At 42.1% G+C, this 22,266-nt stretch overlaps 1 protein-coding gene across 1 annotated transcript; it reads left to right on the forward strand.

Moving 5' to 3' along the window:
- The first annotated feature begins 44 nt into the window (after positions 1-44).
- On the forward strand, positions 45-20,346 carry frzb (frizzled related protein). The gene is made up of 8 exons (XM_049593377.1): positions 45-444; positions 10,721-10,969; positions 13,027-13,062; positions 13,328-13,387; positions 13,763-13,828; positions 15,469-15,673; positions 16,005-16,068; positions 17,251-20,346. The coding sequence occupies exons 1-8, from the start codon at positions 240-242 to the stop codon at positions 17,308-17,310; spliced, it is 945 nt and encodes a 314-aa protein (XP_049449334.1). The 5' UTR covers positions 45-239; the 3' UTR covers positions 17,311-20,346.
- Positions 20,347-22,266: the final 1,920 nt, after the last annotated feature.

Below are 22,266 nucleotides of genomic sequence, written 5' to 3' on the forward strand. Positions count from 1 at the left end.
GAGCAGAGGAGGGGAGTCGTAGAGAAGGAGGGATAGAGGAAGAGGAGGAGGTGAAAGCCTGAATAAAGCAGCTCCTCCCGCTTCCTCGAGCTGCCCGCAGACCGGACAGCAGCAGCAGCAGCAGCAGCAAAGCTCCAATCAGCAGGAAAATCACGTCCTTCTTTGGATTTAACTCTCCGTGAGTGACCGACCCTTCACCGGAGCACCGACAGTGTCCCCTCTGTGAACCGACCACCGTCATGCTGTCCCCGGGACTCTCCGTGTCTCTGCTGGCCGTGTCCTGCGCCCTGTGGCCGGCTGCGGTCCGGGCAGCGTCCTGTGAGTCGGTGCGGATCCCGCTGTGCCGGTCCATGCCGTGGAACATGACCAAGATGCCGAACCACCTCCACCACAGCACGCAGGACAACGCGGTGCTGGCCATCGAGCAGTTTGAAGGGCTGCTGGGTGAGTTACACTAATTACTGATTACACCCACAATTAATTCTTTAATGGACCCAGGGCTTAATTAACTGACGAAGTGGCTCCTGTGCAGACACACAAAGTTCAGCTCACACTCTTTTTACACTTTATCATAGTTCATATTGTCATTTTATTTTATATTTATTTATTTACCAGTTGTCCTCTGGGCACAGTGTGCAGCATGAAGTTCATATTCAGGATCTTTTTGGTCAAACAATTTACATTTATTTATTCATATAGGTTTTTTAGTCATTTATTGTTTTTGTTTTTGTTTTGTTTTTGCTGGCAAATTGTCTTTTTAAATCGTTAAATTAATTACATATTTGTGATTTTAAAAAAAATAGCTTAATACGGGAATTTTATGTTTAAAAAAAAGTCGTGACTCGTGACCAATTAAAGGTCTTATTATTATTTTGGGGCTGAAATGATTAATTGATTAATTTATTACTCAGTTAATGAGAAAATGAATTATCATCAAAAAAAATTATTTTTATTTTTAATTTTATTCTTTGCAAAAAAGACAACACCTCAGGCTTCAGCCTCTCATTTGTGAATATTTGTATTTTTATTTTATTTTTTGGACCAAAAAAGTTTTTTTTTTAATTTGTCAACTTGGATGGGAAATTATGATGAGCATATGTAATATTTTTTAATGATTTGAACAAATAATGAATTGATTACACACAAAAATACTAATGCAGATTCTTGGATAATAAAGGTAATCTTCAGTTGCAGTCCTAAATTATTTTACAAACTAATTAAATTAACCTAAACGGTAGAGTGATTAGGACAAAGACTAGCTACTGATGATATTTTTTTTTTTTTTTTAAAAATTCAAAACTTTGATGAACATAATCATAAAAAAATATATTTTATGGTAAGAAGACTTCAAAGTGGTTTCAGAGGGTAAAGATAATAAAGTTCTCACTAACTAATGGACAAATTAAATAGTTTAATTGGCAGCTGTCACTGTCGCACAGCCTCTGAAATATCATCTTCATCCAGATTTAATGAGCTGAAGACACAAATCAATAAAATAAAACTGGCACATTATGAAAATAGATTTTTTGGGGTTTTGTATTTTTTTTCTTTTTTTTCAAAAAACACCAAATATTCTCAGGTTCAGCTTCTCAGTGTGAGGGTTTGTTTTTCTGCATTTATTTATTTATTTTATTTGTCTTTAGGAAACTGTGACGGCAGTTCTGACAATTTATCAGCTAAACAATTCATTTACAGCATAGCCGGCAGATTACAGCAGCAATCCTACCTTATGTCTGTGTTTCTTTAGAGTAAAAGAGAAAAAAAGGGTGAAAGACTTAAATGTAAAGGAGGAAGGAAAGGAAGAAAGAAAAAAGAAGAGACGGGACGGAAAGCAGCCGAGACAGATGTAGCGTTAATACAGGTCAGTTAGAATATGAGAGAAAAGTTAGTTCACTTTTCCCAACTGACAAAAAGAGCTGACTCATGGTGAGTTTTTACGCTCCCTGTGCAACACTGATGTAGTGTTGCTACACCACAGCTGGGTGTTCAACAGACTTCTATTAAACACAGAGGCAGTGTTTTCCTTCCTAATATCGAACAGTAACTCTGTCTTTGTTTCACCTGTAACCACACCCACCAGTGATGTCACGGTGTCCTGTAGTACACCTGTACATCTCAGAGATGAGACGTTAACCACCAGAAGCAAGATTTTTTAGGGGTGTAAAGTTACTCTTTACGTGAGGAATTCTCACCAAATTGGATGACAAAACACGCAAGAAGTTTCTCTGGGAAAGACGCAAGAATACATCTGAGACAGGAGTTCTGTCCTCTAAAAACGGATGTCTGCAAAAAGCTACAGGCTAAGTTGTTTGTTTGCTGATTTGCAGTGCAAAACCAAGACAGAAAAGAAACCAATAGCCAATATGTCCCTGGCCTTGTATCTTGTGCTCTCACTGGCTTTACATCGTCGCTGCTGTCAATGCTGGTCAAAGCAAACTTCACACTACAGATAGGCTGACATAGTTTTATTATCTGCATGTGTCTGCACCACATCGGCACATCTCTCCGACTGTGTCTTGAAAATTCACACACCTCTCATCTCATCCGTGGCTTTTGTCGACGAACCCCAAGAGCTGTTAGTGAGTGGAAGATCAGGGTTAAAATTGTGTTGTGTAAACTCGACTTATGTCTGCAGAACCTCTCAACATCACAGCAGTGTGTGCCTTTGCTGCCCCGTAATAGTCGACCGAACATCAGTTATTAGTCGGTAAGATTTATTATTGCTTGATTGCTTAGTCGCAGAACAAACAAGTGAAACTCTTTTGAGCTGCGTCTTGTCAAAATAAATCCAAACCTATGTGACTGAACCGTGTGTGACTTTAATTTGAAAGGACAGACACAGGAAGTGTCCACGCTCAGCAGTCAGACAGGAGTCAGGTTAATTTCCAGGGATGGTACCTGCGGTTATTCCACAGGCTAGTTAATAACATGTCGGGCAGGAAATCCAAAGTGTGGGGTCATTTTGAGAAGGTGAAGGACGAACCCAAGGTGATATGTAAACTCATCTTCATTGGTCGACTACAAACATGACGTATCATCTGAAACATGGAAGTAGCTACATGCCCATTAGCCCACAGCGTCATTAACAGGCGGCTCGCTCAGTGTGTGACGTGCACTTGGAGATAAAATATAGGCCTATATTAATGAAGGTTCATTAGTACGGTTTGTATTTCTCTGTAATGTAGCACAGTGTTAACAATGTTACTGATACTATTCTTTCTCACACCTTCAACTCAAACCACCAAAATATATCATTTAATAATTACATTCATATCAGAAACATGCAGGAGACTAGTCGATTAATGGACCGTAATGATGACTAGTGGTCGACTAGGATAATCCTTAGTCGGGGGGGGGGGGCAGCCCTAGTGTGTGCTCAGTGGTACATCTGAGGCAGAATCTCAGAGATATATATCTGAAAACCTGGACAAATAAAGCCAAAACTATATATATATGTATTTGGTTTGGGGTAAACTGAACTGTCACTTGACATGGCAGCTGCTCTGGCTTCTTCTTTCCTCTCCTGTTTAACATCTACAGGAGGAATGAAAGTCTTTGCAGAGCTGAATCTGGTCTGAACTCCTCTGACTGAGCAACAGGAAACCTTAAACCATCAGTTCACTCGGAGATCATGGAAACATTTTTGTGGAAACCATCATTCTGATTGAGTTTACTCAAGACGGGAAAAAAAACTTGGCTCCTGTAGGAGCAGTCAGTGATAAAGCAGCCGAATGTTGAAGAGTTGGTCAGAGTTACAGCCCTCTGTTGGTTTCTGGTTTGACTCGAGACACTCAGGCTACGTATCTCTGCTGTGCAGCTCCTGGAAGAACATCACACTCATCCAATTTAGTTAGAGGAAGAATGTTGAAAGTACAGAGCTCTGGTTGAAATTCGGAGTAATGGACGTCGCCTGGACTAAACCAGAATCCCAGTAGTCTATCTCAAATGATTGAGTATCTGCAAAGTTATTAATGGGCTCATAATGTGGGACTCAGGTTGAATACTGGGAGATGAGATCCTGGGAATTAATGAGTTTTTCTCTCCTCAAATGAAGCCAGGATAAATCACACACACACAACATAAATTATTGTTTTGAAGGGGCTTTATTGTCTTCACAATTTACTGTTTCTTATCTGTGAAATAAAAGTAAATAAAAGCTGTTTTCTCTGAGGGAAATGGTTTCAGCTTAGAAAAGTAAACAGGAGGTCTGCATTACCACAACATGCAGTTTCTGGGAAGGTGCACGTCAGGCCACAGCGTAGGCCAGGGGTCGGCAACTATTACGATTTCTGACAAAAATGATTCCAAAAAAAAAAAAAAATCTGTCTGGAGCTGCAAAAAATAAGTGAGCTTTATATGAAGGTAGCTCAGCGTTCATTAATATGTTTCACCACCAGGTGGCGACTCTGCAGTGGCTCTGCATGATTATTCGGTACTTTAACTTTGCATCGTTTAAAGCAAACAAACCTGTCCACACCCTATTAAATACTCTGTTTCCTCCAAGACTTTTCCTTTTTTGGATTTAGAATCCATAGCTAGCCTAGCGAGGGAGACTCAAGATGATTTATTGCCGTTGAGGTTTGGCAAAATTTAGAGGAAAAGGTGCTCGGCCATAGATGTGTGACGAACATTTCAGTTGACTAAATGGTAAAACATTTTTCTTATTCAGTGTATAGGCTACACATTTTAACACATTTTTGCAGCTGGAGAATGGTTGCGGGTCCATTCTGAACGGACAGCAAGTGTGTCAAGTTTGTAAAAGAAAAAAAAACAAAAAAAACTTTATTTTGAAATATAGAGAATTTCCAGCATAGAGTTTTAATTGGAAGTGCCGTTTCCTGCTGTAGAGTGAGTGACTAACAAACAGCTACTTGACAGAGGCAGCAAACTAGCTTGACGACGTGGCCAAACACAAGTAGGACGCTGAATACATTAAAATGTTTGGACCTTAAACTAATGATAAAGGAGAAATCTGGATGCTGTGGCTGGACCAGTTGGGAACCACTGGTGTAGGGTACACTGTAGGTATGGTGTCGATTCGATGCTTGAGTGGGACTCCCGCATAAAGCAGACGGCAGAGTGGCATTCAACAGTGTTGCTCTGCTTGATAAATAAATGTGTAGGAACAATTCTTCTGTTCCTGAAACCAGTGACATTACTGGTAGCTGTGCTTCCTCCTGATTTCTGAAGCAGAAATAACCTCAGGACATGATAAAAACCATCATACGCTCCCATAGAAGCACCACGTCAGCACGTCAAACTGAGAAATTAATTTTGAAAATGTAAAATGTTTTTTGTACAACTGCTTCATAACCTAATAAATGTAGAAAGAATAACATCAGAAAATTTATTATTAGCCATTCTTTTTTATTTTTTTCAACATGACATTTTTTAATCACGGGAAACATTTAACCCTAACCCTTTACTCAGTGAGCAGCAGAGCTGACAACTATCACTGTGTCAATATCATACCTTCACACTTCTTCATGCCTTCGTCATCTTTTATCACGCCTCCTCCTCATCATCATCTTCCTCTTCCTGAAGTCCTCTCTCCATCACTTTTATCTTGGCCTTACCTTTTTAAGGTTTAAGGTTCACCCCTCTGTGATCGCCACAGTCCTCACACACACACACACACACACCACACACACCTGACCTGAACCTGCCGATGTGTTTTGGGCAGCTCAGCTGCTGAAGAAGAAAATGTCATCAGAACTGAGAAAGAAGTGATGGATGAAACTCTCAAAATAGGACAGAGGCTGGGGAAAAAATGCTATAAGTCCTGACCAGAACTTTGGGAGGCTACGTCTTATAAAATAAGTCTTACCCTTGGCGCACAGCTAAGCTCACTATTATTTCAGACTGTGGTCAGGTGCAGTGTTGGTGTGTTGCTATTTTGATGCAGCAGAAAGTGATTGAGCATTAAAAAAGAAAACCTGATCCAAGTTGAAAAGCACAGGATTTTCTTAAACTCTAAAGGGCACATTATTATGATAGTAAGATGGGCCTGCACAGGCAGGTTCACAACGTGCATATGCTCTGCTTGTTACACACATAGGGATGAGTAGATGTGTTTCAGGTGGATGAAGTAATACATCATTCATTAGGAAAATATTAATGATGTTCTGTGAACACAGCAGAGCTGCAGAGCTGCTGTCCGACTCCACATCAAGGAGTCAGCAGGTTGTGTCAGAGTCATCTCAAAATACGCCTGGAAACGTCCATCATGGAGGAGAAGCTCCTGGACCAACTGGTGGTACTCCCCATGATCCAGCCTCTTTTTCTTCTTTTTCTTTTTTCTGTTTCCGCTAAAAGTTTAGTTCTATTCCCTCTGTCAAGTTTAAAATGCAAATACCGGTGAGCCAGGTGCAGCCACACCTGAGTTTTAAAGGTAATGGGAGATGACACTCTTGAGTGACTGAATTTATGTTACGCCCAAAACACACCAACGATTAATTAAGGGACTAAAAACACCCCCTTTTGCCTCTTGCGTCTTACTTTGCGCCCAGATAATACACCATTTAAAGAGGCAACAGATAGGATTCGGGTTTTTTTAGCTTGGCGCCACCTAGCGTCAGCAGTGTTGCTCGCACTGTCGCAAAGACCAAATTGACCGTGGGGATCAGTGATGATCAATAAAATGTAGGCTGTAAAGCCACCAGTATACCTCTATGTATATGTAGAATGAGAAGGTGTGTGGACACTCTACTAAATAAATGAGTAAAGAGACCGAGCAACAATTATCAGATTTATCTGAAGAAAAAACAAATAGTAATGCAAATAATTATAGCAGAATGCACAGTACCAGTACAAACAACAGTAGACACGTAAGGGATAATGTATAGTGAGCCGGTAACAGTTGAAAAATAACTCTGCTGCGTGTCGGGCTTCCATTCCCCTGTCGGGAGTTATTCTATACATTATCCCGCTTAGAACATGGCTTACTACTAAAAGATTCAAATGTTACAACTGGCATCAATTTTATTAAACTGCTGGCAGAGTGTGTTGACAGAGGAGAGGCGTTCACCAGACAAACGGGAGCGGAGGAGAGGATTTCACTCCACTTCCCCCAGTCGGAGAGGCTGGGTGCCCAGTAGCTGTGGTGGCTGTGGTGGCGGCGGCGGCGGCGGCGGCTGGAGGGTGGGGTAATCGCTGTCCGAGGGCTGCCGTAGAATGGCAACCAGGATGTCAGCCGACCAACACTCGCTACCCGCTCCCTGGTTGCGGCGATTTGCGATGCTGGCCAGCTAGGAATGAACTAGCAGCCAGTACAGTCCAGTCCTCTCTGGTCTAGCTAACATTTAGCCGTGTTACTTACTGATCCATTAGAAAGAAAGCTAGCTGGACATGGGTTTTGAAGCCTCTTTGGTCACGGAGCTCCCTCCATCTCTTGAACGCCTGACTGAGGTTTACTCTTGTTTTTCCTCTTCTTTTATCACTCTCCTTTTTGCTCTTCTTTGCCTCCTCACACAGAGGAGCTCCTTTTCTTTTGCTAGGCCGTTTTTCATTTGTCTCCAAACTTTCTCCATCTGCTATCGTGCTCCTGACTCAACTATCTCATGCCCCAGCCAGTTCCTCCCAGCTCCAGTCCCTGATTGGCTGACCGACCAGTTTGGCAATACGCGTTTTCTGCCGTAAAGCAAATTTTTTCCGCAAAAATTCGCCCCCGTTGGCAGAAGCTTATTGCAAAGATTGCAAAGCCATTAAGTAACTTATGTAAACGCTGATAGTCTGATTTTACTGTGTATACTACCCTGTGCAACCCACATTATTAGGCAAAAATGCTGTCTGTTCCTTCTTTAACCAGCAACAGTTGAGTTGGACACGCCCTAAATGTACCATGAGTGTCATCATGCCAGTCTGGATTGAACATGTGGACTCACATCAGGAGTTTATCAGGTTAAAGTTAAATTCTGTACATAGGGTTGTGTTCGTGTTGCTCTTTTGTTCTCCTCTGTTGAGTTGAGGTTGTTTTACTGTCTGAATGTTCAGTATGAAGGAGGCTCAGTCCGTCCAGCTGCAGCGCTGCCAAACCTTTGTTTTACAGTTCACCTCAGTCCAAAGGTAATAAAACAAACTCAGACCGATGCTGCTGGTCATTAGATACAAACTGGCCTGAATGTTAAAGTTCAGCTAAATCATAAAAAACATTTTCTCCCTTCCTCTGACCACGGAGACACTTTTGGTCTAAACTGTCCATGTGTTGAGATTTCTGCCTCCGCACCGTTTAGTTTGTGCCACCAAACTGTGAATAGGTGAGTTTTGTAGACTGGAACTGGTGACCCTTTTCTTTTTTTCCAGTTCTTTGTGTCACTCTTCCGACAGAAACTTTTCTTCTGTACACACCAGCCGATACTGAACCTCTGTGTGTTTCTGATAAGTTGAGCTCATGACGCTGTGCTGCAAACCTGCACGCTCTGTACATACACTATCTCCATCTGTAAACTATATACTGTAAGTCTCCAGTTTCACTTTATCTTGATATCTCTGTTTGTAGGAAGTCAATATTACACACTTCCTGTATTCGAACTCTGAGCTGATTCACTGTGATCAGTAAATCAGTTCAAGCTGTTACCACGTTGATATTCCTTTAAAACCAGGATATAAAGCTGATGTAGGTTTGTGGCGTGACCATTAGACTGTATATCTCTGGATGTGACAGCATCCAGGTTCCAGTATGTTCTAACAGAAGGGTTTGTCTGATAATAAACAGCATCTGACACCCAATTGCTGCTGACTGTCATCACCTTTTGCTGCCTGCTGTCTTCACCGTGACATAAGAGCTGCTTCCCTCCATACACACATCACACCATCAGAGGTTACCCATAAGGCCACTGCCCTTAAAGGGGAAAAAGGGTGAGCCGGTAACACTAATCATGAATATAATGTCCAGCAGCACCCAAATTGATTTGATTTGGTTCATTCAAACTCCAGTTCATTTGCCCCCTCAATGCAGTGCAGGTGTGAACACAGCAATCACACTCAGGAGCCGAGACCTTCTTGAAGAGGTGGTCTCGGTCCGGTTCCAAAGGAACTCTGGTGCGGTTGGTTTGTGGTGAGAAGGTGTTGCGACCTGGATGTGAAGCAACTGCAGTCACATGACACATTGTTTGGGTTAAACATGAGCATGTTACAGTCCTGGAGGATTATTAATGTGCACCTCCTCCTGTACTGCCTTAATATGCACATTCAGCACATCCAATGCATCAAAACATTGTTTTCTAGTTGGAGCCGCGTTTGCCTTGTTTTCAAACTGTATGCTTTGACTAAAATGAACAATGACAGCAATATAGTCCACGATGAGCAGCGCTAAAATCAACCTGCGTAGTTGTTCTGATTGATTCTGACCAATCAAGAGCAGCTTTCTCACACAAGGCATTTGATCTGGTCCTCTTGTAAATGCTGCCGTGAGAACACCAACCAACTCTAGGCAATTATACAACTTTGGAACAACATGAGTCCCTGATTCAGACCAGAGGAAATGACTCTAGGGCTGACTGCACTCTGAAATATGCACTCTGAAATATCTCTAAAACTATCAGATGGATTGTCATGGAATTGTGAGCTGACATTCATGATCCTCAGAGGATGAATCCTGCTGACTCTGTCGATGTCACAGGACCAGGATGCCTAAATATAGCCTCACAGAGCTTCTAGCTTGGCTGTAAAAGCTTGTTTCTTGTCTCACTACCTGTCCATGACTTTAGATTTCAATATTTGTATCCTGTTCCAGAATCAGATGTTAAACCATTTTCTTTATTCATTGTTTTATCCATTTTTTATTTAGTTATTTAGTTAATTAAACTAAATCTGATTCTTAATCCGTTGTGGGTTTCTTTTAATAAAAGGTCCGACACACCTCCCTGTGGACACATTGCATGTCATGAAGATATTTAAATTGCAGCTACAGTATTCACATGAACTCTGCAGTGAGTCAACTGGTTATCTAACTGTACCAACCTCATCGCATGATGGGAAAGTTTGTGGCTGCAGTCATCAGCATTCTCTGCTGAGCCTCGAGCTTTGTGGCAAAGACCCATGTTTAAATATCCTTTACTGTAAAGGAGAATCAAATGTAAAGGCATGTGGACGACCTCATTAACTGCCAAGATATTTCGTGATGCGTCTGTCTTCAATAAATACATTTCGGAATTGGCAGCTCAGCTGTGGTCGGAGGAATGGAGAGGGAAAGTGGAAAGGCAATGAGCTTTAACCAGAAAAATGTCCTAATGAAAGACCTGCAGGCCAAAAACCAGGAAGCCGTTTCAGGTCACAAGTTCAAAGTATTTCTGTGCCTCCATTGTGAAGCTGTGCAGCCAAACCTCAGTCCTGCTCTGCAGTAAAAACACTGAGTCCTCCTCTGCCCAGCGCTGAACTCTTTCTGGTCCCATCCTGTGTGAAATGTACAGCAGGGTGGCAGTCAGAACAAGTTCTGTGTGGTTAGCCAGATGTCCCTGAACGCACCGTCCCTTAACTGATGTAAGAGCAGGGAGTCCTCTCTTAAATGTCAGTCGACCGCTGCCATGGGAAACATCCACCCAGAGGCCTGAAGCACAGACAGTGCTTCCCCAAATACATCCAAAAATGGAAAAGGAAAAATACTGTAGTTTATAATCCTGACACAGAAAGTATTTAAAAGTGCTTTAAAGCCACTTCGACTGACAGACATTACCAAATATGTCCTCACCCTGCTGGTAACACACCTATCTGTGTCTTTCAGGTACTGGATGCAGTCCAGATTTGCTCTTCTTCCTGTGCGCCATGTACGCTCCCATCTGCACCATCGACTTCCAGCATGAGCCCATCAAACCGTGCAAGGCGGTGTGTGAGAGGGCGAAGCACGGCTGCGAGCCGGTGATGAAGCGTTACAACCACAGCTGGCCCGACAGCCTGGCCTGCAGCGAGCTGCCGCTGTACGACCGTGGAGTCTGCATCTCACCTGAGGCTATTGTCAAGGCAGAGGGACCAGGTAGTGTTACGTTTATCATTCATATTATCATCATAATTTTTATGTTTCACTCATTCTTAAGAATTTGCAAAAAAAAAAAAAAACTTATTTATTTAAGGTTTTTGATTTTTACTTTTCAGTTATGCTGGGAATTTATATATATATATATATATACATATATATATATATATATATATGTATATATATATATATATATTTAATTTTTAATGGGTTTTTTTTCATTTTTATTTTTTTAAAAGATTTTAAAATCTCAAAGTCTTGCCTATTAAGCCTTATAAAGTGCCAACCTCCCAGTTTTTTTTTTCTTGAATAGCATGCACGATGGATGTCAGAGGTAAGATCTGACGGAGTCGACAAAAAGTTATATATTTATTAATTTCTCCACAGTTATAGTTTAGTAGTTACATTTTTTTTTCAAAGTTGCTAAGAGTCTGCTTAGTGCTTAACAAAATTTTTAAACCATATATAGTTTGGATGTAGGGGGGCTACAGAGTTGACATGTTGTGGTTGAGACCGACTGGATATTAATATTACTTAATAAATTTATCTAAAATGTCTTAATGTGGAGCCAACTTCTGAGCAAAAATATTTGACTCTCTGCACTGAAAAACTCAGACCATCAGGAAGCACTTTTCCCTGCCTAACTGAGCCCTATCGGTGTTTTCTATCATGTTTCTGCTCTCAGCAGTTTGTTTCTGCTCCCTCTCGGACAGATAGCGTGAGTCATTTCCCCTCCGACTTCACTCCCACTGACTTTCTCAAAGAGCTCCTTGATACAGGCGGCCCACTCGTTTTACACTCAATAAAACCCTCACTGTCCTCTGCTTCTTTAAACAGGCCCTGGACCAGCAAGTCCTGAAAAAAAAACTCATCTCAATCCCCTTGACCTCCATAACGATACACCCACGTATCTCCGTGCGGCCCCGGCTCGGCTCGGCTCAGCAGGGTTTGGGGATTTTCCCTCGGTGTGAGTTGTTGATTTGCTGAGGTTCAGCCAGGGTGGATCACTCAGTGGACGGTCTTCAGGCTGAGAGTTGCTGCTCAGAAGTTTGTCTCTGGGTGGAACAGAAATCTGAAGCAGCCACAAAGAGTTTACCTGGTTGTCTCCTTCACTTGCATTCGGAGACGCTGTGACACAGAGTGCAGTGCCAGAAGTAAAGCTCTGCAGACACAAAATCAAACCAAATGGAAAGTAATCTTTCACCTGGTGAGGACAGGTCAAGACTCTGCAGTTCTTTGAGGCTGCACTCAGGGAAACAGAGGCCTATTTTATCACAAGCTCCTTCTGAATATCTGATGCTGAAAACACAAGCAGCAGTGGCGAAGTGTGGCAAGCTGCAATGTCTAAAGCTGCTCAGGCTGCTCCGAGCTCAACAAGCTGCAGCCGTTTGAATCTGCGGTGAAGTGTGGCCGAACTAAAAGTTGGGGATACTCAAACTTGTGGCAGCGAATTGCAGCCAGAAGAAACCCGCAGCCAATCAGTGAACAGAGTTCGGGGACATCTTACGAAGAATTTCTTCCAGCCTGAAACTCAAAAACACAAAAAACACCTCCAAGCTCCAAAAAACTTTAATGATAGCGTCCAAAATTAGCACTCGTCACTCGCTAAATGCCAGTAAAAATCTACGTTAGCACACAAAATAAATGATGTTGTCTGTCATTTTTTTTCCAGTTTGTGTGCCACTAGCTAAAAGTTCATTCTTGACCCTACCCTTAAAAGATAACTCATTCGGTTGATTGCATTCAAAATATACAGTTTGAGGTCGCTACCCAAAGCTCATGACTGTCTGTGAGGATTGAAACGTAATATCAAATTCACTACAGCAGTCTTTAGATCTTGCATCTTAACCAAGTATGCAGGCACTTAAACCCCTCTACCCTTAAGATGATGTCTAACAACAGCCACACTTTCATACTGGAGCTGCAACGGCCACATCAGCCTCTAAAGGACGTTAAGACGGGAAGGGAACTTGCCAAAACCACAAGGTGGTTTCATATATATGTTCTTCTGTGTACATGATTTCCGACACTGACGGTGTCTCTCTGTGTTTCTGTAGATCCATATTACCAGGACCCAGCCAGGTGTAACCCAGGTGAGGCTGACCTTCGACCATCTCTCTGACCAAGCTGGTTTCCTAAGAGTTAGCTGGTTCGCTGCTTGATTAGGTATCAGGTTGATCAGGTTGGATGCAAAACTAACAAACCACCTCAGAATCTCCACGACTGACAGGGGAACAATGCACTTCATCAGTTCTGCTCCAGGAAATCATGTTTTTCTCACCAACATGCTGATGTGCATCTGAACACAGTCTAGAAACCAGTTTAACCAGTTTACTTTCTGGGTTTATCCTCTGACAGAATCCAGTCCAGACTTTCCAATGGACTCCAACAACCTCCACTGCAGAGGACCAAACGGAGGTAACCTGTCTGTTTACCTGTGTCTAACTCTGTCCCAGTTCAGTCTCCTCCTGTCAGAAACACAAGTGTAAAAATGACAAGTTGTGCTTTTCGATACCTCAGGAACACTCCATTGTTAAAGGGAATTAAATACAATTTTAAGGTATAGTGCTGTTTTTTTTAATCCTCGCACATCCAACCAACAATAATACAACAGCAATGTTGTAAGTTAAAGTTAGCAGGAAAGCTCTCTGGCATTTGTCCCATATGATGTGAGCGCAAAGTCCCAAATCCAATCTGGAATTTTTAAGGAGGGGGAACCTGAACACATTTTATTTCTTATGTACTTCTAAAATTATTTGATCGTCCTCTTTGTGTTTGCGTCTGTCTCTGTAGATCGCTGCAGGTGTAAGACCGTCAAAATGAATTTGAAGACCTACCTGAGGAACAACTACAACTACGGTGAGTCATCTGGGACATATTCAAGTTTTCACAAATATGAGACACAAGATCATTGTACTTTATTCAGTTGTATATCGCAACACCTGCTGACGATTTGTCAGCTATCTTTATACGAGATGATCTAATCATGTTAATGATCTGAGCATTGAATCCATCCCTTAATGATCAAGTGTTTCCATTCCTGCTAATCCCACTGAGAATCAAAAGTCAGTCTGCAGCTCTGAGATCTCAGCAGTGTTCAGATTTTTAGGGTTTATATCATATTGTTTGTCATAATAAGACAAATATATATAAGACAAATCACTAGAAACCTCACATGTATGTGTTTATGAGAAGGGATGTAATTTGTTAGGCAGCATGCTCAAATTGGGTTGTTGGTACTTTTCCAAATCAGCCCTTTAAGGTTTTAAAGTGAGAATGTGGTCCGAACATCAGACAGCCAATCATCATGTGAGATAAACATAAAAGATAAAAGTCTAAATGCACATTACTTCACTTCAAAAAACTGCCGTATTGAAAATCTTTTAAGTATCACGAAACTCTTCAGTGGATTCTTTCTCTCTGACTTGTTTTTCTCCTTCATGTCGAGGGAAAGATTTTGGTGCCGAGGCTGTTTGGTTACTTAGATTAAATTAGACACACTAAAGCTAAAAGCCCAGAAAGGCTTTTCCAGATGATTTGGCAAATCCAGCAGCAGAGATTTCCATGTGGAATTCTGGAGCTCACTAATGCCTCTGGCCACAGAATCCATTTGGGGAAGATTTTCAGATTTTTTTTTTCCAGCCATCATTAAAAACAAGAGCTCACTTTCAAAATATTCAGATATAATTAAGGCAGAGGAGTTCAGTGAAGCATGGTGGCACGTCATGGTGGTCTCTATAATCTGACTGCTGGCGCTCCTGCTATGCTAATTAACAGTTTTGCTGTTGAATCCAACCTGCCGGACCACACTGTTACTGGCTGTGCAGGTTTCTCCTCCATGTTTGCAGCTTCCACCTCTTTTGGTTTCGCACTGCCGCATTGATGCTGTCTTTATTCTCATGCAATATGCTAATTCGTTGATCTGTTACTCTTGAAGCTTCTGTTGTGCTCTCCTCACCACCTGTTTCAAGTCATTAAGGGAGCATTTTCTGAGAAAAACAATAAAGGTTTATCTGGTTCCAACTGTAAACTTGATGTTGTGACCACCACAGAAGGCCCGCCTCTAAAATCATCCGATGGACAATGGGAACAAAAGTGGAGATGATGTGGGGCACTTTTCCACTCCAAAGTTTTTCCAACTTGAGGAGTTCAGAGCACTTCGGCAAAAACGCCAGGCGCCTTGAGCGCAGACCGTGAGGCATGTAGCAAAACAGCAAGCGAAAAGCTTCATTCTCATTAAAAACAATTACAAAAAGCTGCCTCCAGCTTCTGAAACACTTTCTGTGTGATCGAGGCCTACCTCTTCAAGAAGGTCTCCATCTGGTTGTTTTGGTGCGTACACGAGTGTGCACACCTGCCCTAATGAACCGCACTTAGGCTGCAAATAAACTTTAGTTGGATTGAACCGAACCAAACAGGGCAGGTGTGAAAGCACTGAATCGTATGAGTGAGATTTCAAGTCCAGTGTGTCCACATATGCTGATGACTCTCTCCTTTAGTGATCAGGGCGAGAGTGAGGGAGGTGAGGAACCGCGGCCTGGAGCCCACAGCGGTGGTGGAGGTGAAGGAGGTGCTCAAGTCTTCTCTGGTCAACATTCCCAAGGAGACGCATACACTCTACTACTCTTCCTCCTGCCTGTGTCCTCCTCTGTCTCCCGGGGAGGAGTTCCTCATTATGGGCTACGAGAACGAGGAGACGTCCAGGTATGAGTATGGAGTTATAACAGATTGTAATAGTATTGTTATTGACATTAGATTTCCTCTAGGAAACTGGTCCAGCTAGTCAATAAGATCTTCAAACTTGAGCTCAATGCAGGCTCTTCTGGGTAAAGCAGGTCTCCAGTTGGTGGTTATCCAGCTCACTGATGCAGTCGGTTCTTTTTAACTTGTAAAAACTCAGATGGTTTAGTCTTTTCTTGTTTTTTTCTACCAAACCTGATATTATGTTTCATAAAATTGTTGCTGGGCTCACCTCTACTATAAAAAGAATTCAGTGTGACTGTGAATAAACCTCACGCTGTGTTTGTGGTTGCAGGTTGCTGCTGATCGACGGCTCCGTTGCTCAGAGGTGGAGGGACAAATTGGGCAAGAAGGTCAAGGTGAGATTCAGATCCTTTTTAATCCAAAACACAGTGGTGCTGATGGTTTCAGAGCAGCGTCTCCTCTGAATTTCTATATAAACACACCTGCAGCAGCACAGGTGGAAGCTTTGTAAGTTAACTGTGCTACTGCAGCCTGGTGGACATTCTTAATGTAAGTTCGATTAGAAGTTTGATACACTGAAAGTAGTTAGTTTTGCAGTAAACTTTGTTCAGTTGTCTACTGTTAACAGCTTCCTAAAATGTATAACCAAGTCATGGAGCTAATGTTAGCTTAATTACCTAGCTACATGTAGCAAGAAATGAGAGGTTGTTTTTGTCCACCTCTGTCTGAAATTCACCCATAGCTTAAAAATTGGCAGTCATCGTTGCATACATGCACAAAATATTCCGGTTGTTGCCCTTAATGTGAAAAGACAATATTCTATAAAAGATGAAGCTGTTAACATGGCTAATGACAATAAATATTCCATTAACACACCAGTTTACATGCAGCAGTTCATACTCCAATTAACGTGCCCTGACATATCATTTATCACATAAAAAGTTGAACACTTGGAACCACTTGTCTAGGAGCGCCAATGGACGTCAAGTGGGGTTGTGCATTGAAAATAATAAGGGCAGATTTTTTGACACGCAACGTTCGCCCCTCGTGTGTTTTGGCCTTCAGTTTGTACCGGCTAGCATTAAATTCTTGTGCACTCCTGTCCTTTCGTTGACTCTGAATAAAATGTACTTCTCTTTTAGCCCTTTTTTTTCCCACAAATGAACTTTGGTTCTTGAACTGGTTCTGTTCAGGACTCTTAGAACTTTGGTGCTGTCGAAGGAACCAGGCCACATTTCCACCAGTTTCCACGTTATTGTAGAGTATGATACACCCACTGATGTTGTCACGGTTCACACTTTAGATGAAGAAAAACCTAATTTTCAGGTTCTAAACCAGTTTATTTTTGGTCAAAATCAGGTGCAGGAACCAGAACAGAACTGTTTCTATGTTTGTGAAAAAAGGTGTACTTTAGTGTGAAAACACCTTCAAAGTAACTCACACTTGTTTATTAACATCTGAGGATACAGAGGCTGAAATCCTGATGATCACCATAGCAACAGACCTCATCAGGAACATGAGTAATTGTGTGCAGTGACCGATCATTCATTTCACTTCCTGTCTGTCTTTCTGTGCAGAGATGGGATGACGTCCTGCAGGGGAAAGGCCGAGCAGCTCAGCGCCGGAGTCGCCACTGAGATCTGACTGTGTGTGTGGTGTGTGTGTGTGTGATTGTGTGGATGACCGTGTGCGTGTGTGTGACTGTGTGGATGATTGTGTGTGTATGTGTGTGTAGATATTGCACTATCACAGGCTGTTGTAGCTGAATGTAGTTCATCTCTTCATCTGTCAGACTGTCTGTTCGCAGTCTGAGTTTTGTCTTTTATTTTCTTTGCACAAACATTATTTAGTGTGCGTTTTAGTGTGTGTGTTTGTGAGCGTGTGCATGTGTGCGTGTGTTTGTATGTATGCGTGTGGTGTTCGTGTGGTGTGCGTGTGTGTGTGTGTGTATACACCTAAAGCACTCAATGAAGACAAGAGAGGGGGTGGAGCTTCAAAGCTGTAGTACTAAACCCTACGCACAGCCATGCAGTATGTACATGACACTTTGTTTGAAAAAGAAAAATTCTTTTAAGTGGCGGCCATGTTGGCGCCACGGCTCCTCTCCATGGTCACATTTCGTAATAATCCTGGATGTTGGCCATGTTACCACGGCGATGTGATGGAGGACATTTAAAGCCATTTGGACTTGGACATCTTGGACTGTGATAGACATGTAGCCACGACCTAAACTTTACTGAACTCTGCAGAAAAGGAAAGAATGATATTCACGCTGTGTTCAGACAGCAACAAGAGCGACTCAAGCAACGGCAACTAAGGCAACCAGGGCAACATGAGCAACATCAGCTGCTCCCCTCTTCACTATGGTTGGATCCAGCGCCTCCTCTGGTCTCGATGTGACACCACAACATAAAACGACAAATGTTCATATTCAGAACTGCTGAGCAGGATATCTACGATCAGTGGCCACTTTATTAGGTACACCTGTACAATCTAATGCAATTCAATCCAACAGCTCAACCATGAACTCGACCTTCACGAAATTCATAATGTTTAGTTTTTGCTGATAATGTATAGATTCAATTATATGTTTATTAATGAGGTCACAGTTAAAGGTTGTGTTGTACTGGATTAGTCCCACGTTATATGAGAGGTGAATATAACACACCATCGCTAACTCTGACCTCAGTGCTCACCAACATTATATGCATCATAGAAGTAAACCTTATGACAGAACAGGTGGATTACATTGCATTACACTGTCCAGACGCATGTAGATGTAGATGACTATTCTGGCGGAAGAGTGTTGAGTGTGTCTCTGGATGTTTTTTGGGTTTGGATCAACTATTAAGTTGGTCAGTTTTAAAAGGCATGAATTCCTGCAGCTGCTCTGTGGGTTGGACTTCTTTTAAATTCTGTGTAGCAAAGCGCATTAATAAGAGAGCCGTCTTTAAATGAAATTGATCACAAAATGGAAATTAAAGCAAGAAAAAATTAAATGTGACAACAAATGTGAAACTATGGAACACACATTGGTCAATTTATTAACAAATCTGAAATTCCATTTTTAAATTCAATTATTTCTGTGTTGTACCATTTATGGACAAAATAAGAAAAATAATTACTGACAAATTTAAAATTTTAATCATCTTCTGGATGTGTATTTTATTAATTCAGGATGGCACACTACATATTTATACACATACAGTTTTAAGATTGTCTTTGTTGATTGCCACTAAAGGTTTATCAAGCTCTCATTAAACTCTCCACCATCTTTAGTGTCATTATGAATGGTTCATCAGAAAGTCTCTCGATCAATCACACAAGTGAGTTTTTGCTATTCACTTATATCAGTTGTCATCTTTTACTTCTTTGGTTAGGTCTGGTTGATTAGGTCATGTAACAAGCGTTTTTTAAATCAGTACTGATGCACACTACTTGTTGTTTCATTGATGTGATGCATTTCCTTTTGGATATAGGGGGGGTATTTTAAGGGCTTTTTTCACAGCATACATTTTGATTTGTCATCGTTGGAAAAACACAGGTGTAGCTAAGCTGCATTTCCACGGCGTGATATGGCACGGCTCTACTCAACTTGTCTCACTCTTGGGGTTTTTTTATCAGCAAAACTTGTGGATCGTACCCAGTACTTTTTTGGTACCACCTCGTCGAGATTCCAAGCAAGCTGCGCTGATACTAAAAGTTGGAGTTAAAATAAAGCAGACCACTGATTGCTCAGAGAGAATCATGCGGCACGGGACGTCCTGCACAAACCTGCTATTTTCAAATAGCCAATGTATCATCAATATTTTCTTTATCTGTTCCATCCAGATGATGTCATGGCACTTCCTTGCGTTGTCGCTATAGCGATCAGCCAAGAATCCCACCGGCACTGAGGGGTTACTATCCGCAGTGGAAAATAAAATACAAAAAAGAACCAGGGGTCTCATTTATAAACATTGCATACACACAAAACGAGGCCTGAAAGAGGCGTACGCTACTTCTGACACAAAAGTTGTGACGTATAAAAACAGACTTGATGGAAGAAACTTTGACCCATGCTTACAAACATTTTGGAGACAGGAAATTGGCAACGCAGATTGTGAGGTGGAGCCCTGATTGTAGAAAATGTTGAATCATTTTTGGCGCACGCAACTTTTGGCTTTTGTTTGTACGTACATTTTTAGTATGGATCATATGCATTGTTTTACAAATAAGATCCCTGGTACCGAAAGTGAGACGAGTCGAGCTGAACCATGAGGTGGAAATGAGGCATTAATACTATTAACAATAGCTCTGTTATAGTCAAGTGTTCCAGTAAGTTATGGCAGTGTGACCGTGAGCATGGACGACACCAGGATACACTGAAGCAGCTGAATGGAATTCAACCATCACCTGAGCTTTTCCGACTGTGACCTGTCAAAATGTCTGCTGTGAAAGTGACTCGTCCTTCCTCCCAGAGCAGACCTGCTGTCTGAACACAGCCTCTGATGATAAACAGTGCTCTCTGTCATTATCACACAGAAAAGTCTGTCCATGTAAACACACTAACACCCAGTACTACACTTTTTTTATCAGTAAACTATACTAACACTCCGATATTTTCAACTCTGGACTCTTCACAGCAGTTTGAATCATTAAACATGATTTTAGACAACATGGTCAAAGTTGAAGTGTGTTGGTGTTTTTGTCTGGAAGGTCTCAATGTGTTTAACTTCCTTTGACACTAGACTGCAGCTGTCAACTATACCTGGAGGCTGGAGCCAGTCCTAGCAGAGATAGTGCGAGAGGTCAGGGTACACCTGGACAGGTTACGAGTCAGTCCCATGGCTGACAAACAGAGACAGATGAACATTCACAAACACATTCCACTACCTTTACCACTCGACTCAATTCATAAAAAGTGCAGCATGACCTCACATAACCTGGCCTCCAAATTCCCCAGATCCCAATCTGAATGAGCATCTGTGGCATGTGCCATTAACCCACCTCACGACCCACTGGACTAACTGGATCTGCCGCCAACACACTGGTGCCAGACACCGCAGGACACTCCCAGAGATCCTGTGTCCATGCCTCGACAGGTCAGAGCCAAGTCCGATTCAAGGAGGCCCCACCTTGGATTAGGGGTACATCTGGGGTACCGGCACATCACAAGAATCCTTGAGCAGATTGGGACCTGGGAAATTTAGAAGCCAGGTCGACACCTTGAGTTTTTTGTCACGCTCCTCAGGCCATTTCTAAACAGTTTTTGTGGTGTGGCATGCTGCTTTTTTCCACTGCCACTGGGGAGTACTACTTGATCTGCAACGGTGTTTGAGTTGGAACAAAGTAATCAAAGTTATTCACTTCACCTGTCAGTGGTTTGAATGATTTGGCTGATCGGTGTGTGTGCAGATATGTTCGATCACTGACGGGGGGCATTTGAACAGTGATGCAGTTGCTTAGCTTAGCAAAAGAGGCAACACATTACGACTCCAAAACTTTGAACTGAACAAAACTGTTTGAATCAGAATTCATCATTTCCACCTTCACCACAAAATACAGGGGAAACAACGGAGGTTTCCAAGTCAGCTGTAACACAAACAAGCCAGGCTTCATCTGCCTACTGCTGGCCTTATGTTATCTTATAATAAAAAACTTGATTAGACACAGGTATTTAGTTTTGATTTATCTATTTGTATTGTTATTATCTATAGCTCATTATTGGTTGTAAGTGTTAGAGTTTCAGCTTTGCCTCTCCCTTGTGTTTGTCTCTGTGTTTGCTGGGCATGGCCTCCTGCCAGTCCTCCTGAGTGCCAGCAGCTGCTGAGCCTGCACACCTGAATCACATCCACAAGCAATCCACTGCAGTATAAACCCCGGCTCAAACATCCAGTCCGCTTAGTCTCCTCTACGATACAGACATCTAGGTCAGCTTCAAGTTTTTTCACATGCTGTCTTTTTGTACTTTTGGACATCAAGTCACAGTGTCCTGCGTCTCAGGTTCACCACACCAGCCTTGTTCTTCTGCCTCCAGATTTGGAGTGTTCAATCCTGCTTCGCCATTCCCTGCCCACCTCAGCCATTATTTCACTCAACCCTTCAGCTCCACTTCCTCAAACTACAATAAACTGCCTTTAACCATTCCCCGTTTCCTGGTTGTGTTTGCATTTTGGGTCCAAAGTTGAACTGCCACAACAGTGAGCTTGTATAGAAATGGTACGCACCCTCAGGTTTTTGCGTCAGAACTAACAAAGTTTATTTTTTCATCCATCCCACAACCAGATCAGCTTTGTGTAAATGATCCACTGCTGAGTTTAAGTCCTTCTTAGTTCTTAGTAACATCTTGATATTTTCCAGTTGGTGATGTACTAACTTGGTTGCAAAGAAACATCTGTGGCATCATCCAATCAAAAAAAGAAGTCACTGTAGCATCAAAAGTTGTGGTATATCTTCCAAAAGACTGTTAGGTACACTTGTTCAACTGCTCATTAACGCAAATAGCTAATCAGCCAATCACGTGGCAGCAACTCATTGTATTCAAGCATGTAGACATGATGAAGACGACCTGCTCAAGTGGCATGGTTGTTGGTGCCAGACGGGCTGGTCTG

Source organism: Epinephelus fuscoguttatus, linkage group LG13 (assembly GCF_011397635.1).
Source record: "Epinephelus fuscoguttatus linkage group LG13, E.fuscoguttatus.final_Chr_v1".
In the NCBI taxonomy this organism is placed as follows: Eukaryota; Metazoa; Chordata; class Actinopteri; order Perciformes; family Serranidae; genus Epinephelus; species Epinephelus fuscoguttatus.

Bases quoted from the DNA above. Each gene is read 5' to 3' on its own strand.
- frzb (XM_049593377.1), top strand. From the start codon at position 240: ATGCTGTCCCCGGGACTCTCCGTGTCTCTGCTGGCCGTGTCCTGCGCC. The intron at 10,970-13,026 runs GTAGTGTTACGT...GTGTTTCTGTAG, and splicing joins TGTCAAGGCAGAGGGACCAG to ATCCATATTACCAGGACCCA. The intron at 16,069-17,250 runs GTGAGATTCAGA...CTTTCTGTGCAG, and splicing joins AATTGGGCAAGAAGGTCAAG to AGATGGGATGACGTCCTGCA.